At 35.5% G+C, this 17,731-nt stretch overlaps 1 protein-coding gene across 1 annotated transcript; it reads left to right on the top strand.

Annotated features, from left to right (window-relative positions):
• Positions 1-3,793: 3,793 nt before the first annotated feature.
• LOC149000374 (putative F-box protein At5g55150) lies at positions 3,794-5,098 on the top strand. The gene has a single exon (XM_089139158.1). The coding sequence runs from the start codon at positions 3,794-3,796 to the stop codon at positions 5,096-5,098; it is 1,305 nt and encodes a 434-aa protein (XP_088995284.1).
• Positions 5,099-17,731: the final 12,633 nt, after the last annotated feature.

Raw genomic sequence — 17,731 nt, 5'->3', positions numbered from 1 at the left:
AGAAGGAGAAGGAGGAGCGAAGAAGAAAGGAGAAAGCTGGACACCATCGTTTCAGTGGGAGGATTTCGAAGAAGAATTGGATTTTGATAGTAAGAGAAAGAAGACGAAGAAGACGAAGAAAGATGGTGATGAAGCAGTGAAGGAGAATCATCAAGTCGTGCCTGTGACTGTGATTTTAGATCTTAACGTCGCACCAGAACCAGTGATGGAGAGGATCTAATAAGGTTATATTTCTTGATCATTTCTGTTGTTGCTTTGTAGTCCAAGACAGATTATATGGAAGAAAGGCAGGAAGAAAAAGAAGAAGCTTCTAACTCTTTGTTCATTTCCGATCATTGATCTGTTTGGGTTTTTCTTGTATTTCTCGATCATGCTTTTACAGATCAGAAAGTTCTGTGCATGTATCTCCTTAACCCTGCAAATCGATGCTCTTTGATCTTCATTTCCTTCCAACGCCTTTATTTATTTTGATTTTTTTATGGAACTTGGTGAAAAGAAGAAAATAACAAAAATATATAAAAGATTCGATTTTGAGAAGAAATACTAGCCTTTTAGTCAAAATTACTGTATTCGATGTTTACCTCTTAGGTTTGGTTTGGTCAATAGCCATTAATCTTAGGGTTTATAGCGTGCTTGGGCACTTGGAATCATTACGTTCGTGGATCATTCAATTATTACAAGATGAAATAAAATAAAATAGCTTTGAAACACTCAAGCAACCGAGTCTGGATCGGCTTTTCGATAAGGAATAACCTGTGCTCCCTGATGGCTATTGACCACAAATTACTGGGGATCTAAGAGTGAAGGTAATGAGTTTTTATTTATTTATAAATTCTACATAATTTGTAGTTGTAATATTGTCGAAAAACACAAAGTAATCTCCGTCAAGAAAGATGATCCACACTACAAGCAACCCAGCTTTTTCTGGCGGGAGTTGTTTAGTCTTCATGGATGAATGATGATTTTACTTCATCATCCAATTTGACATCAGATCTGTGAAAATTTCTATCTAACTTCAACAATCAACTTGTTTAATGCTTCAAGAAAACACATTTCTCAAGGATTAGAAGTTATATACAAACTAAAATACACTAGCAGAGTGTTCAAATTTTGTGAACAACTACCGATGCTAAAAAATTTACTTAATTTTTATCCTCAAGTGGATGGTCAAGTTGACAAGCAACCATCACTTATGGAAGCGTGAGTACTTAACATATTTAGGGATTCCTTATACCCTTGAGACAACACATATGTACACACACAAAAGGATGTTTTGTGCTCTTCATTACTTGGTCTGTTTAGTATGCATTTATGGGTCTCCACAGTCTTTCACGAATGTTCAGTGCTCTTCACTGCTTCTTGTGATTAGCATAGACTCGTGGGAATAGTCAGGCTAAAGCATGGGACCTGTGTTAGTGAAAACACAATTGTTTTGTGATGCTCTATATTTTTTTATATTATTGTTTTATCATTGTGTTGGAATATTTCAATCTTCAAGATTATTAAAGGATCATAGTGACTGGACTATATGTTAAGATGGTTTGTTTGATGATTTAATAAAATGATTTGAATATAATTAAATGATAGCTTAAATAGAATTATATTTCAATTAGTATTTTGGTCGAGATCCAACATTGTTTGTGAAACTCACAAAGATGGAAAATAAAGAAAATAATCAGCATAATTTTTTGAGACTAGAGGTATATATTAATATTCGCATTCTAAAGTGGGCCATGCGTAAAAAAATAAATTAGGTACACAAGCCCATAAACTAAGTCATTAATTAAGTATATATATATATATATATTAAATGTAATAGTAAGAGGAGAGAGAGAAGGTAAAGTGAAGTGTTATAATTATGTATAATATTTTATGTGTTAAAATAAGAGGGAGAGAGACTTAAGTTGTGGGGGGGTGTTTCTACGTGTAAATTGAAGACAAAAGAGAAGTTAAGAGGAGAGAGAGTCAAATGGGTTTTTGCTTGCAAAAAAAAAAAGAAGAAAAGAAAAATAGAAGAGAGATAAAGCGTAGAGAGTACAGAGGATACATATAAAAGAGGGAAATTAAGAGGAAAAGGAGAGAGAGAGAGAGAGAGAGAGAGTTGAAAGGGTCGAGAAGAGAGAGAATTAAAAGAGAAGAGAAGAAAGAAGTCAAAGAGAGAACAGAAGAAAGACAACAGAGAGAACTCAGAGAGAGAATAGAGAAAGTATAGAGAGATAAGGACTGTTGAGTAATAGTGAATCATCGGCTCTAAATTAAGAAAAGAATTCCCAAAATCTCAGAGAGGGGCGCCTTACAAACTTCCCATATCTCCAAATGAGGAGAGAGAGAGAGGAGAGGGAAGCCCATTTTGGTTCCCATGTATTCGGAAATAACCAATACTTATTCAAAATACAAGGGGGAGGGTGAACTTTAACTGATTCAGGATCAAACAATGCATCCGAAATAGGAACATGTAAGAAATATTGATTAACCTATTAAGCTATGTATATTATAAGTGGATAGTTCCACTTAGTAAATAGGTAACATCCACATGTTAATATAAAATTTACTTTATTCTTTCACTTATGCAATCTATAAAAGTGCATGATATGTAAGGGATCGAATAACAACTTAAGAACTTGATTGAAATGTTTGAATTAAAATGCTAATAGTATTTTTGAACTGTTAAATTAGAAATTTGAAATGATGATTATGCTTCTTAAATTCAGAATTATCATTTTTTTTTATTTAAATGATGGGATTGTATGTTGTATAAATTGTGTCAAGTCTTATTCAAATAAGGCTAAGTGATAATTGAAATGCAAGAGGTACATTGAAATAGACAGGGTATAGTAATGCATGGCTGAAATTAAATATAAAAAAATGAAATAAAATGGAGGAAATAATAAGAATAAAGAAAGAAAACAAATGTTAATAGCTTCTGTAAGTGAAAAGTGAAAAGATGATCGAAGAGATTCGTTAAAATCTTAATTTACAGAAGAACGAATGAGAATGAAAAAGATCCTTGTATAAGTATAAATAGTCTGAGCATTCTGATTTATGAAACGTATCAAAGTCTCAAGAAGCATTCTAATATTGCCTACCAAACACACCTGATTTGGGATCTGCTTTCATTGGTGTTGCCATTAAAACAAGTATAATTAAATGGAATGGTTTCTTTGTGTCTACGAAGAAGCCTTGTAATTTTAGATGTAAAGGGCTCATTTTAAACAGTCAAAATGTTCCCTTCTGCGCTGTTGATGGGTAAGTATAATATTCAAATTTAAATCTTGTGAATTCAATTCAAATTTGAACGTGAATTTCACTTTCAAAAGACTTCTTCATTGTTTGGACTCTGAGTCATTCTTTCAGTGGGAATACAGTGCGAAAAATTTTCTTTCTTTCTTTCCTATTCTTCAAAAGGATAGGAAGGCTGAGAAAGAAGAGTGGAAGTCTTTCATGACTCATGAATCATGACTCTCTTGCCCATGCAAATTTCTCCTTCTGTTTATTTTTAAAAGAAATTAAGAAGGGAAAGAAAAAAAAAAATATGACTGAAATTATTATATTTAAGAGGCTGAACCCTACTCGGAAAAGGAAAGGAGAAGAGTATCCTACTCTTGAGATCTATATAGATAGATAGATAGATGGAAGGGATGATTTGAAACTTCTTAGAGGAAGGCAAAGGCAGATAATCGGATCAAGCCTCAGAGTGGATCCTTGTCCTGTAGGTATTCCGTATTAATTTTGATCTTCTTCCCTTCAATAGTTTCTCAGTTTATTTGTTCGTCTTGGTAAACTTAGCGCATGCATGGCTTCCCTTCCTAGTTTCTCCTCAACTGTAAATTGCCATTGCCATTGCCATTGCCATGGTGGTTTCAAGGACAATAATATCAGAACTGCTACAATTATGGCAGCACTTCCGGACGAAATCTTGGCGATAATAGTGAACAAACTAGACTTGGTGGAGTTTCATCGTATTGGTGCAGTTTGTAGATTATGGCGTCAATTTCTCTTTAAGCCTCAATTCCTTAAACCTCAATTTCCATGGCTGATGCTCTCCTTCTCAGAATCAAAACGTGATGTTTATCATCAGGGGTTTTTCAGTGCCTTCCATGGCAAAGTTTATAACTTAGAAATGCCTAAACTACCTGGTGCTCGGTGTTGTGGGTCTAACTTGGGATGGCTAGTAATGTTGAGTAATGTTGAGGAATCCATGTTTCTTTACAATCCATTTACTAGGGTTCGCATTGCACTTCCCCATCAATCTACCCTTCCTCTTATTCCATATTTTGAGGAGGATCGTCTGCTCTCCAATTACATTCACAAGGCTATGTTGTTGTCCCCTGATTCTACTTCTGCTAACAACTTCAATTTGGATGAAAACAAGCTCAAGTTGATTGGATCCTCAGGCTCAGTGGCAACCATCCCAGATGATTGTTTGGTCATTGCTCTTTATTTGCGTCATTATTTAGCTTTCTGTAGGCCGGGGGATCAGGAGTGGACACATCAGTATTTCCGGTTTTCTTCTGGAATTGAAGACATTATTGTCTGTGATGGAAGACTGTATGCCATCAAGCAAAACTATGATCTTATACTCATGGAATTACATCCTTGGATAACAGAAACAAGTGGCAACATTGCTCCTCCCCCAGTAATAGATTTAGTAAATCATATCAAGGCTCTTTATTTGGTGGAATCTCATGGAGAGTTGATAATGGTTATAAGATGGATTAAATTGGATTCAGTACTTGATCCACTTGATTCGCCGTCTACCACAACTACTGTCACGTTTTGGATATTCAAGTTAGATTTACAGCAACGATGCTGGGTTAATGTGGAGGACTTGGGTGACCAAATGCTATTCATTGGCAGAAACACTTGCATCTCTTGCTCAGCACTTCACTACAAGGGATTTAAAGGAAATTCCATATACTTCACAGATGACTATTTTGATCACATTCGTACAACCATTGATTTAAAAAGAACACCATGTGATGATTTGGGTGTGTTTCAGCTAAAAGATAAAAGCATTGAATTCAATTTCTACCCAACTTATTATCATTCTCAAGCATCTCCGCCCATTTGGATTGCGCCCATCTCTTGGCACAAATGAGAGGAAGTGATTTTTTGGACAGTTTAGTTGTTGAAGAGGGTAAGGACATCTAATTTTTATTGCTCTTATCTTTTAATATTCTTTATATGTATGTTTATGTTTATGTGGAATGGTTTTCTTTTTATTTTATCCTACATATTAATGCATATGGGTGTGTTGGTTTCCAAATATTTACAAGTTTCAGTGAGGGGTTCATTATGGATAATTGCTTAATAATAATGGTAATTGGTTTCATTACAAGTTTAGAAATAGATGATTACCCCTATTGAACTCCCTCCCCTTTGAGCTTCAGCTGAAACTTAATTAAGGTAATGTTGCATCGTCCTTTTTCCACATCTGCTTATTAGAAATATATTTGGAGTATGCGCACACTTCCAAAAATAAGGCATTTTCTTTGGAGAGCTTCATATGAAGCCATAATCCATTCCCTTTAAATAAGGTTCCCCAGCCCTAATATGTTTGATACGTGCATCAAAATGTGAATCAGTCAGTCATGCACTTTTTCATTGTGAATATGCAAAACAATGTTGGAGACTCTCACCTAGGCACCACAGAATTTCTAGGTTTGATTGCATGAAATTTGTTCATGAAAATTTTTAAGGATATGTAGATTTACAATCAATTGATATCATTTGGTCATCCCTTTGCTGGTGTATTTGGAATTTGCATAATGCACCATTTTTAGAGGCCTGCCAGTGAATATTGCTCAAATTATGTCTCGGCTCTCTTATATGCAGTTAGGTCAAAAACAAGTCTCTTGTTCATCGCAAACACCAGATCAGCAAGTTCACTCACCTATTACCATGGCTATAGGGGATTGATGAATCCGCCTCTCATTTATATTTTGATGGTGCCCGGGATAAGGCTACAGAGGAAGACTTGGCTGTATCTTATGGGACCAATGTAGTCTATTTTGGCAAACAAAGCGTTGGGGACTATCTGCTCTTGTAGTGGAACTTGAAGCCATACTTGATGGCCTTTCTTTAGCTACTTCCTTGAGTATTTCTAGCATTCTCATATCATTAGATAGTGAGATTGCAGTTGCAGCACTAAATGAACAACCTGAATTGACTGATTGGATTAGCTACAGTCTCATTAGGGATTTTATAATTTTTTTAAAATTTCAGTTTTGATAGATTTCAGTATGTAATTAGGGTCAATAATTCATCTTTGTTTTCAACAAAGTCGATTGTGTCTTTGATTTTTTTTTCCCTTGAAAAATTTAATATATATATAGGACCAGTCCGCTACTTCTTTCCTAACATTCTTGTAACCAACGGAGAGCAAATATTTCTCTTCAATTGTGAATTCCACATCAATCTTCTTCATTGAATCCGCCATTTCTATCACAGAAGAAAGCATACATTAAATCTTTCTACGCAACACCTTTCAGATTCTAGCAATAGTAATGTACTTGGTTGAATCTCTTTCTTTTGGAGTATTAAATATGTAGGACTTGAGAAAGAACAGATTTGCTTACAGATGTTCGGATTGAATTTAAAAGGATAAATATAGATATCATCCTTGTAAGTCCCTGATTTGAGAAAAGGAACAAATATTCTGAGAGGGTTGTCAAGATACTTAGAATGCCATTCATGGGTCGTTAATCTCTTGCCCATCATCTCCTTCTGTTTTCCTTCAAAAGAAATTAAGTAAGATAGAAAAAAAAAATATTTACGTTACAAAACTAACACGTATGAATTTCTTTCTTCAATTCAAAATTCATTGTCAACTAGTCTACACATTCAGACAAAAAACCTATAAGGGAGGGATATAAATTCGTATCTTTATCCACACTTCATGATACGAGAGTTCTTGGTCAATTCTCACTAAAATTGGGTGTTCAAGTAGTATATTTTTTATCTAAATGAGGGATCGACTACCAAGAGATCTTCACGTCTTTCTTTCTACTGTATATTTAAAAGAAGGGTCCACCTCTAATATTGCAAAAATAAATCCTCCCTAGATATATATATTATCAATGCATATATAACAGCATTATATAATTATATATATGCTATCCTCAAGGATTAAGCAGAAACAGAAATTTTCTTATATAACACTATAATAAAGTTAATAAAAACTTTGAAAAACCTGTTACAGCACTGACATGAACTCATCAACTATATCCTTTCTCTATCAAGCTCGTAACCAGCAGCATAGGAAGAAGGGTAGGTTCTTGAGAAGGAATTTAAACCTTATGTATGTTATTTTAATTTAAATATATGTTTTATTTCTATGGTTTTATCTTATGATTTCTACTAGTCCCACATCAGGCAAAAAGGAGCTAGTTATTGAGTTTATATATAGTAAGAACCTATATAATATATTTTTGAGGGTTAAGGATTGCACTCACAGTATGAACCCATGTGCGACGCGAAACAAGTTGGGAACTCTAGTGTAACTCAACCATGGTTATGTAACTATATATTAATTAATATTATATTTTTATATGACTTGGGACTTGTGGACTTGTGGACTTGTGGACTTGTGGGCCTTGATCTAGAAAACACATTGCTCTTACCAAAAATTAAAAAAAAAAAAAAAAAAAAAAACACTGCTGGGTGGAACTGTGGAGATGTCATTAAAGAGCCGGCACTTTCCCTTAGGGAGGTCGGCTAAATAGGTACTTTCACAAAGGAAGGTGACATTACCTTTTTACCCACAGCTTTTGGGGCTCTATATAAACCCATTTTCAAGCTCATTTCTGAAAACACATTTGGTACCCGTATTGTACAAATCGGGGTGTGTAAATACTTAAAGAAAATACATTTGGTACATTTCAGCTCCGATGAAATATCGTGATTACAACAACCTTTCAAGTGCTTTGTGTCGAATCTTCCTACAGAAGCTAGGACTTCCGAAGAAGGTTAGTCTTCCTTTTCCATCACTTTGCCTATGTCTGTATCTAGCGAATTGCTGATGTAATTTGGAATGAGCTAGGGGATGTAACCTCATATAATGAAAAATGTACATGAAGATATGAGCTCAGCTTAGTTTTTTCTATCTTTGCCTTACTTTACTTTGTAGAAGTTTAAACTAACTAAATACCTACGAAATTTTGAATCATGCATTATGTCATGTTTATCATTAATTTTAATCATAGAATGTTGAGAGTTCTGGTTGGTTGCATTTTACTAAAATTTTAAGAGCATAGATTGAATTTTAACATCCCCCTGAATTAGAACTCCTTTAGAATCGCCAGTCCTGTATGCCTTCTAGCGCCAAATTTCTCAAAATATAGATTGCATAAAAAATGTGGCTGGTCTACATGGGGAAATGAAAATAACTAAGGATTGAACTTTTTCAGATGTCTTGCATTCCAAGAACGATCAATTTCGCGATCAGTAGCTAAGTTCTTCAGCTTATACGCTCCCAAACCAACTGGTTCGACTGTCATGTATGGCCCTTCTGGTGAAGGATCCTTTGAAATCTTCTGATTGTTCGAACCCGATGTGGGTTGTTCTTCCCATATCCTCTGAGTCCAACCAGATTCGCTCCAACTTTTCTATAGTTTCGGGCTCTGCATCTCATCCTCGTTCCAATCATCACAAACTTCTATTGGTAAGGTTGTAGCCTTCTTGGGCCCAGCTTTATCCTTCAAATAGGTGACATAGCACTGTCGAGAGGTTTTTTGATAAGAAGTTACCTCTCCAATTCCTTTATCAGTCGAGAATTTGATCTTCATGTATTTGGTCAAAACCACCGCTCCTAGCTTTGTTAGGGAATGCCTCCAAGTAGGACATTATATGTTGGCACTCCCAGACAACCAAGAAATTTTCCCCAACAGTAACTTCCTTTGGGAAATTTCCCAATGTGATGTCCAATTGCACCAATCCTTCCACAATTACTAATGATCTAACAAATCCATATTCCTTCCACAATTGCGGATGATCTAGCAAATCCATATAGATGGGTTGAGGATGGCTTTAACAAATCTTCCTCCACCCTCAGCTTTTGGTAAGCATCGTACAATAAGAGATCTACTAATGATCCTATATCAACCAATATTCTATGTACCTCTCGACGACTAATCTCAGCTTTGATCACAATCGCGTCATCATGAGAAGTGCAGACGCCTTTTTTATCTTCTTCATTGAATGTGATGCTTTCATCCACATTCAGTTTCTTTTGCTTCTGTACTTCTCCAGATCCCACGAACCTGGATCTGGCTTTCAATTTTCTAATTGATTCGGGCTCTGGGCTCCCAAATATGGTGAGAATTGGAGATCGGGCAACCTCCTTTCCCTTTTTTGACTAGGGAGCTTTAGCTTGACGATCCCTGCTTTCCGAACTCTCCCTTCTCTTTTTAACAGCTGCTCTTCTTTCCCAATCTTCGCTTCGTCCTTCTACGAATTTGGACAAATGCCCCTGGGATATCAACCTCTCAATATCTGTCTTCAGGTGTCTGCACTCGTTTATGTAGTGTCCATAATCTTTATGCAAATGGCAATATTTTTCCATGTTTCTCTCTCCTGGTTTAGCAATCACCCTCGGTGACCATTTCAGGATATCTTGATCTTTGATTTGCATCAAGATTTCTGACTATGGGGCATTCAATGGTGTATACTCCTCATGGTCGAGCGAACGCTGCCTCCATCCCCAACTAAATTTTCGACCCGATCATCATTGGGCAGCTTCGACCCTTGGCCTTGTTCAGTGACCTTCTGATCTTTATTAGAATTTTAGCCACCTGTCCGTCCAAGTTCTCAATCTCCATGGTGACTTTATTGAACCTTTTCAGATAATCCCGAATAACTTGTTCTTTCTTTGCTTTACAGTGAACAATGTCTCCTCGATCTTCTTGGTCTGGATTCCACTTTGAAACCGATCGATGAATTTTGGGCCAGTTCTTCAAAATCAACAATTCGTCCCGAAGGAAGGTTCGAAAACCACTTTTGTGCTTCTCCCGTAGTGACCCAAACACTCTTCAACTCCTAGATCAGTCAGCCCCAACATTCGTGGTTGCACCCTAGAAATGTTACTTATGGTGCAATTGAGTTATATTCACCGCTAGGCAAAATGACAGCAGGGAGAGAGGGAGAGAGAGAGAGAGAGAGACAGAGAGAGAGAGAGAGAGAGAGAGAGAGAGAGAGAGAGAGAGAGAGAGAGAGAGAGAGAGAGAGAGAGAGAGAGAGAGAGAGAGAGAGTGTGAGATTCATTGTTCAAAAATGAGCTTGAGTCAAGGTTTATATAGAGCCCAAAAGCAATGGACGAAAAGGTAAGGTACCTCTCGTTGTAAGTGTACCTCTTTAGGTCACCTCCCTATGGAAAGCTACCTCTCTAATGGCATCTCACAAGTCTCAAGTCATATAGAAATATGAATATTAATATTAATTATATTATATTATATTATATTAGTTGATATATAAGTTCTGTAACTATGGATGGGTAAGACTAGGGTTCAAGCTCGCTTCGCATCGCACACAGATTCGCACCATGTTGCATGAGTGCGATCCTTAACTCAAAAGGTAAATAACACGGTCATTTCCATACATAAACCAAATAATCAGCTCCTTATTATTCGATGTGAGACTAAAGACCCCATGACAAAAAACTATAAATAAAAAAGAAATAAATTAAACATACGTTTACATTAAGTTTAAAACATTTTCAATATATATTGGTGTGTTACAACATTTGGATTACCTTTTATTTTAAGGTTTCAAAAAACTTGCAATTTTGAAAGAGTGCAGCTTCATTATTCTTGTCGATGCAAGGTTAATCAGAATTAATCAAGGCCAACCAGGGCCAGCCTGGTCTTGGTCAGTCAAGACAGGCCTAGATTGGACTAAACCCCCCCGGGGGGGTTGGGGGGGGTTTTTTTTTTTTTTTTTTTTTTGAGGGGGGGGTGGCCCCGTTGGGGGGGTTTTATTGTTTAGGGGCCCCCCGCGCGCCGGCCCCGCCCCCCCCCTTTTTTTCCTCCACCCCCTCCCCCCCCCCCCCCCCCCCGGGTGTTTTTTTTTTTTTTTTTTTTCATATCCCTCTTTTTTTTTTTTTTTTTTTTTTTTTTTTTGGGGGGGGGGGAAAAAATAAAATAATAAAAAAAAGAAAAACCCCGCGCGCGTGGCGCCAAGGTATAGTGGTGGTTTTTTTTTTTGGGTGGTGGGTGCTCCTTAACAAAATTAAATTTTTTTGGGGTTTTTTTTTGGTTTTTTTTTTTTTTTTTAAGTTTTTGTTTCCTTTTTGCTGTTTTTTTGGCCGGGGGTGCAAGAAAATTTTCCCTGTTCGTGTCTGGGGGGCGGGTGTAAGAATATTTCTATCCAAGATCACATAGATCGACTAAAAACACCTTAGTATGATAATGACACAAGATGATGATGAGCATACCTTTCTATGGTTCTATTGGAGACGAAGCGCAGCGGAATATCTTCTTTATGTCTCCCACTAGGAACAAACTTGAGGTGGAAGTTGATTCTATGATCAACTTGATGTTGGATCTTCTCCTCTAGACTCCTCCCTTATTCACTGGCTTGATGGTATATCTTTTCTGACTAAGCAGATGTGATTGTGATTATGATTAGGGTTTAGAGGAGGGACCTAGCATCCTTTATATAGGCAAATCCGTTAGATCGTCCATCAAGATCTAACGGTTCCTATTAGCCCACACTAGCCACCCATATAAGAGTTCTAGTAATCGTATATTACCCATATCAGACCAATAAGAAACCAAATCAAAGTGTAACACAATCAATGAAGCCCACCTTATGTGGAATATTAAATTAATATTCTAACATTCTCCCACTTGGGCTATATTGATTGTGACACAGTCGAGTAAAACAAAACATCTCCTTTGTTTTAAGAAAACATTTGAAAAAGATACATTGAAAACATTTTGACCTTTATGTGCACAACTTTATATTGGTCTGAGGATAATCCTAGAGCTCAATCCCTTCACATAGAGCCTTAAGTACCGAATCATGGCAAGTGATCGCATCTTTTATGCAACACAGACCATCCATGGTCACAAATACTCTTAACTTTACTGAAAATAGATGCAATATGGTAGTGTGGCAACTAATGACACTTTATAGAAATCCTCATGTGTCATTCTCGTTGTCAATCCAAATCTCTCACTTTATGGTTCCCACGAACCTGACTCAATGCCACGAGAGAATATACTTTATGGTTCCCACGAACCTGTGACTCAATGCCACAAAAGAATATACTTTACGGTTCCTACAAACCTGTGACTCAATGCCACGAAAGCATGTACATTATGGTTCGAACTCGTGACTCAATGCCACAAAAATGAGATTATATGTACATTATGGTTCCCACGAACCTGTGTCATCTTTATAACTCGAGTTTTAACTTTATGTGTTACATGACACACCTTAAGGCTAATACATGAATGCCTTAGCTTTTGCTTAAAGTTAACACATACTTTAAGACTTTCATAACATGCAACATGATAATAATGTGAAGATTAATATGTCACCAAAGAACTTTATTGAATTCAAATAAATTATCAGTGCATACAAGAGACAAGTACAGATAGAATACCTTATTACACAATAGAGCAAAGTTCTCAAACTCCCACTAAACAACCGCATCTAAGGTTCCTCCTAAACCCATAGTTACCGCATGTCTATCAAAGACGTCTCCGGGCAGGGACCCTTAGTTAGGGGATCTATAACCATATTATCTGTACAAATATGCTCTACTGTGGTGTCACATTCTTTAACCTTTTCTTTAATAGTCAAATACTTAATTTCCATGTGTTTAGACCCTGTGATACCCTTATTGTTGTTAACAAACAACACAACAGAATTGTTATCACAAAGATAACCGGATAGATCTATCCACAATAAAAAAAAAATGTCAACTGTCTAATGAGGTTCCTTAACCAAACAACTTTTTCTTTAGTGGTCAAATACTCGACCATCATGTATTTAGACCCTATGATCACACATTTCTTGTTGTTAATAAACAACACAACTGAATTGTGATCATAGTACAACTGGATGGATCTATGCAAAATGTTAAAATAGAACTCACAATTATCCGATGAGATTCTTTAGTCAAACAATTTGAGTAATCGCCCCATAACATGTAGCAAACTCAACCTTTATGATGAAATAAGTAATTTTACCTTATTTTACACTTTTCACAATATTATCCCTCATGCCATCAAGGAAAACAACTTCAAGTAGACTTCTTATTATTCGGACAATTAGCAAGGTCAAATATATATACCTTAATGCTATAGGTCTGGAACAAGCTTGTAGATTATCTTATCATCAATTGTCCTCTTCAAGTATCTCAAGATAAGATACTTTCTTCAATTGTTCTCTCTCAAGTATCCTTTATAGGACAACCGTAATAAGCTCGTTGTATCTCCCTTGAGAATCAAAACCATTCTCAAGTATGCAATCTAGCATACTGAACTTCTTTAAATATAAATTATATATGCCCTCTGAGAAAGATCCAATAAATAGCATAAACAATCCCTATGGATCTCAATGCCCAAGACAAAGATGCCTTACCAAGGTCTTTTATATCATAATTCTCAAATAACAATTGCTCGGTCTTTATGCAAGAGGCCAACGTCACTACTAGTGAGCAAAATATTATCAACATAAATAATGAGAAAGATAAAATTTCTCCCACCGACCTTGCCATATATATATATTGATCTACAAGTTTCTCAACAAAATCGAATGAAGTCACAATATTATTAATCTTTAAACACCATAGTTGGAAGCTTACTTAAAACCACAAATTAGACTTCTTGAGTCTACACCAAGATGATTAAAATCATCAACCGCAAAATCCTCGTGGTCATCAACCGCAAAATCCTCAGGCTAAATGACATGGACTTCTTTATTAAGGTTTTCAATTAGAAAGGCAATCTTCACATCTATTTGGTATAACTCTAAAAGAGTCCTTAGAAGAGATAGGTGAGAAAATTTCACTAGTCTACTTCCTCTTTATGAGTAAACTCTTTAGTCGCCACTCTGGTTTTAAACCTTACAATCTTTCTTCGTGAATATTTATTAGTCTTATACACCCACTTAAAATAAATGGGTTTAAAGCCTTTGGGCAACTTAACAAGCTTCCCAAACATCATATTGTCTCATCAACTATATCATATATCTCGTTGCACCCAATCATAAATCTAATTAAAGACAACTTTTTAGTAACTCGGGTCAACCATAATGCCAATGTTATATTCATGTTCATTATATCAAGTAGTCCTGGGAACAAGCTACATTTCTTGGCTATATCAAACTCCGTAAAACTATTTAAGAATTCACAATTCTGTTGTCTTAACAATGATGGTAAAACAAGATCCTGAGTAAGAAACAAATTAACAATGAAAAACTTTTATGTTCCAACTTCTACAATACTTGATTATTCAACCTTAGATTTGCGTAACAACTCAAACGCTAAAATGGTTTAAGTTAGATTTATGAATAATTTGCAATGGAAAAGGGAGTAAAAAAAGAACATATTTGGAAAGAAACATGATCAAGGATATAAGAGGTCATATCGTGGCTTCACCTTATAAAAAATAATTCAGACAAAATAGTTTTCATACCATACTGTTCACTATGTTCACAAAATTGTGATTAAGCCTTTCGGTTACACAATTTTGCTCGGGACTATCAAACATAGTGAACAGACCAACTATATCCGAATCTTCCGAGTATTTGGCGAATGGGCCCTTAAGTCATCCAAAGATCCTCATATCAGCCATAATACTCTCCTCCCTACGATCTAACAATTTCTTAACTTCAGTCTAAAAAAAATCTTGAAGATCTTAGAGATTTAGATTATTCTTTAATTGAATACAAAAACCATATTAAGAGTGGTCATGAACAAATATGATGAAATAATAATTTATACGCAAGGTGGAGGAATAAGGACCACTATCTAGACACCATGACTGAATGGGACAAGAGAAAATCAAATCTTCAAACAAAAACCAAGGAATCATAGCTTTCATTTTCGCACTTAGTTAACTGCACCTTATACTCAATGCAACTTCTACTTACAACAATCATCTTTATTTATAAGGAAGTTTTCACAGGTCCCAAATTGTTAGTCTGACCGGACTCTTAGTCTTTACCCTGAACATTTTTATGAGTATTGATGCTCATAAGAACAAAGTTTCTTCTCGGAAAAAGGTATTGATCTTTATAATTCCAAACTCAGTAGAGGATGCAAAGGGCATTGATGGATAATAGCAAGGGTAATAAAAGAAACATTAGGAATCATGAGTTTTATCTTAAAAAATAATCATCCTGATGAAATAATCCCTAACTCCTCCAAAACCATCACACCTTATGATAAAAAACTCTTACAGAAATATACTTATTTCAACACTAGATGAGACTTAGTATCTTTACGCTACTGCATTCAACAATTTCAAAATAGTGCATTCAGTGGGTAAACAATTCATCAAGTGTTCCTTGATGGACTTCTTAATGGGCAGAAAAGAACATAACTACTTTTCACCTCTCGCAAAAAATCAACTTTTGTCTTCTATACTCTTATGAGTCATATCCATCAGCTTACTCAAGAACAAAGAATGTGTGGTTAACAACACATCATCAACAATTTCTTGAAGTTTGACTTTTTTTAAGAATCTCAATAACAATCATATTGTTATAGACAAAAAATGTGACTAACGTAAGAGCACACATATATCATCATGAAAACACCTTTGGACAGAATTCATGACATACAACTGTGATACTCCCTCACTTTATTAGTACTTTAATATGTAACTTATTAGTACATCACTAGAAAGAGCACACATATATCATTATGAAAACACCTTTGGGCAGAATTCATGACATACAATTGTGATACTCAATCACTTTATTATCACTTTAATATGTAACTTATAAGTACATCACTAGAAAGAGCACACATATATTATCATGAAAACACTTTTTGGCGGAATTCATGACATACGCTTGTGATACTCAATCACTTTATTATCACTTTAATATGTAACTTATAAGTACATCACTAGAAAGAGCACACATATATTATCATGAAAACACTTTTTGCGTAATTCATGACATATAGTTGTGATACTCCATCACTTTATTAGCACTTTAATATGTAACTTATAAGTACATCGCTTTATTATCACAATGTGGGTAATATATAACTTATAAGTGCATCACTTTAAAGAGTACACATATATCATCATGAAAACACCTTTTGGACAGAATTCATGACATATAGTTGTGATACTCCCTTATACGTCGGCGTCCATGAGAGTATTCCAACCTTCGAAAATTTTACCACCTTTGGGTGTATAAACTTCTTAGATTAATCAACTCCCAACCAAATGTTGTACATGTCTCCCTCTTAATGCTATCACATAATTACCACCTTTGGGCGTATAAAAATGCATTAACATCAAGAGACATCCCATTACTATATATGGTCGACATTCCATAAACCCAACCATGAATGCCACTTTGGCAGTCACTCACAATCAAGCTCATGAAATTCTCATATTGGGATATACTTTATGTTACCCACAAATAATGCTAATACATTGTTTGGAAGAAATCCAGATTACCAAAAGGCAATCGAAGCATGTATAAAATACATCATACATTTATATAAAATTCCAAATTACCAAAAGGCAATCGAAGCATGTATAAAATACATCATACATTTATAATTCCGGATTACCAGAAGTAATCAAACCCTTTATAAGGCATGCATGATATATATTTTACAATTGTATAATATCATATAAAACATGCTTACAATACAAAGCCATTTGATAAAAAAATCCATATTAAAAAATTCACCCAACGGTGAAATTACATATACAACATAAATATGTCATATCATGTTTCATACATATAAAAGTGGAATTTGGTCATGAAAATAATTCCATTGTGTCCGGAAGGGTCCAAAACATAAATCCCCAAAAGAATGCTTTAAAGTTCCTTACGGTTTAGCCAAAAATAAAAAAAATACTAATAAATAGCATTCCAATTATCGGCTCAACCAAAACATGATATATAATATTTCACATATATAGGGGTAGAATTGGGTCTTGAAAATGATTCCATTGCGTTCAAAATGATCCAAAATATAAAACCCCAGAAGAACGCTTTAAAGTTTCTTACGGTTTGGTCAGAAATAAACAAATACTAAACATATAGTATTCTGGTTTTTTATTTATTTATTAAACTGGTTCAACCAGCAAATAAAAACGGTCTAATAAATCAGAATCTTATTAGGCCGAACCGGACCGAACCGAAATAAGCAATTGAATCAAATCTAAATTGAACCGAATCGAAATCAGCAATTGAATCGAATCAAAATTGAACCAAGAATCTAAATTAGAAATCGATTCGAAATTGAACCGAAAAATCGAAATCAGAAATCGAATTGAAATCATAAATTAATCAGAAATCAGCGAGTTGACTCACTGAGTCAAAAAACGAGTTTGGTCCAAAATGGTTCAAACAATAAATCCGGTTCGCCCAAGTTAATCCATTCGCTTGGACCGATGACTGGTCAACTGGGTCGACCCGTTTGACCTGACGGGTTCAAAAACGGGTCGCCTTGGCGGGTCATGGGTCGGGTTGACCCGACCCGTTGACTCGGTCAAACTGCCACGTCAACACCGCACAAATTTAAAAAGGA

Source organism: Hakea prostrata, chromosome 11 (assembly GCF_041222555.1).
Source record: "Hakea prostrata isolate BN-2017 chromosome 11, UWA_Hpros_2, whole genome shotgun sequence".
Classification (NCBI taxonomy): domain Eukaryota; kingdom Viridiplantae; phylum Streptophyta; class Magnoliopsida; order Proteales; family Proteaceae; genus Hakea; species Hakea prostrata.
This window is presented reverse-complemented; position numbering and strand designations above follow the sequence as displayed.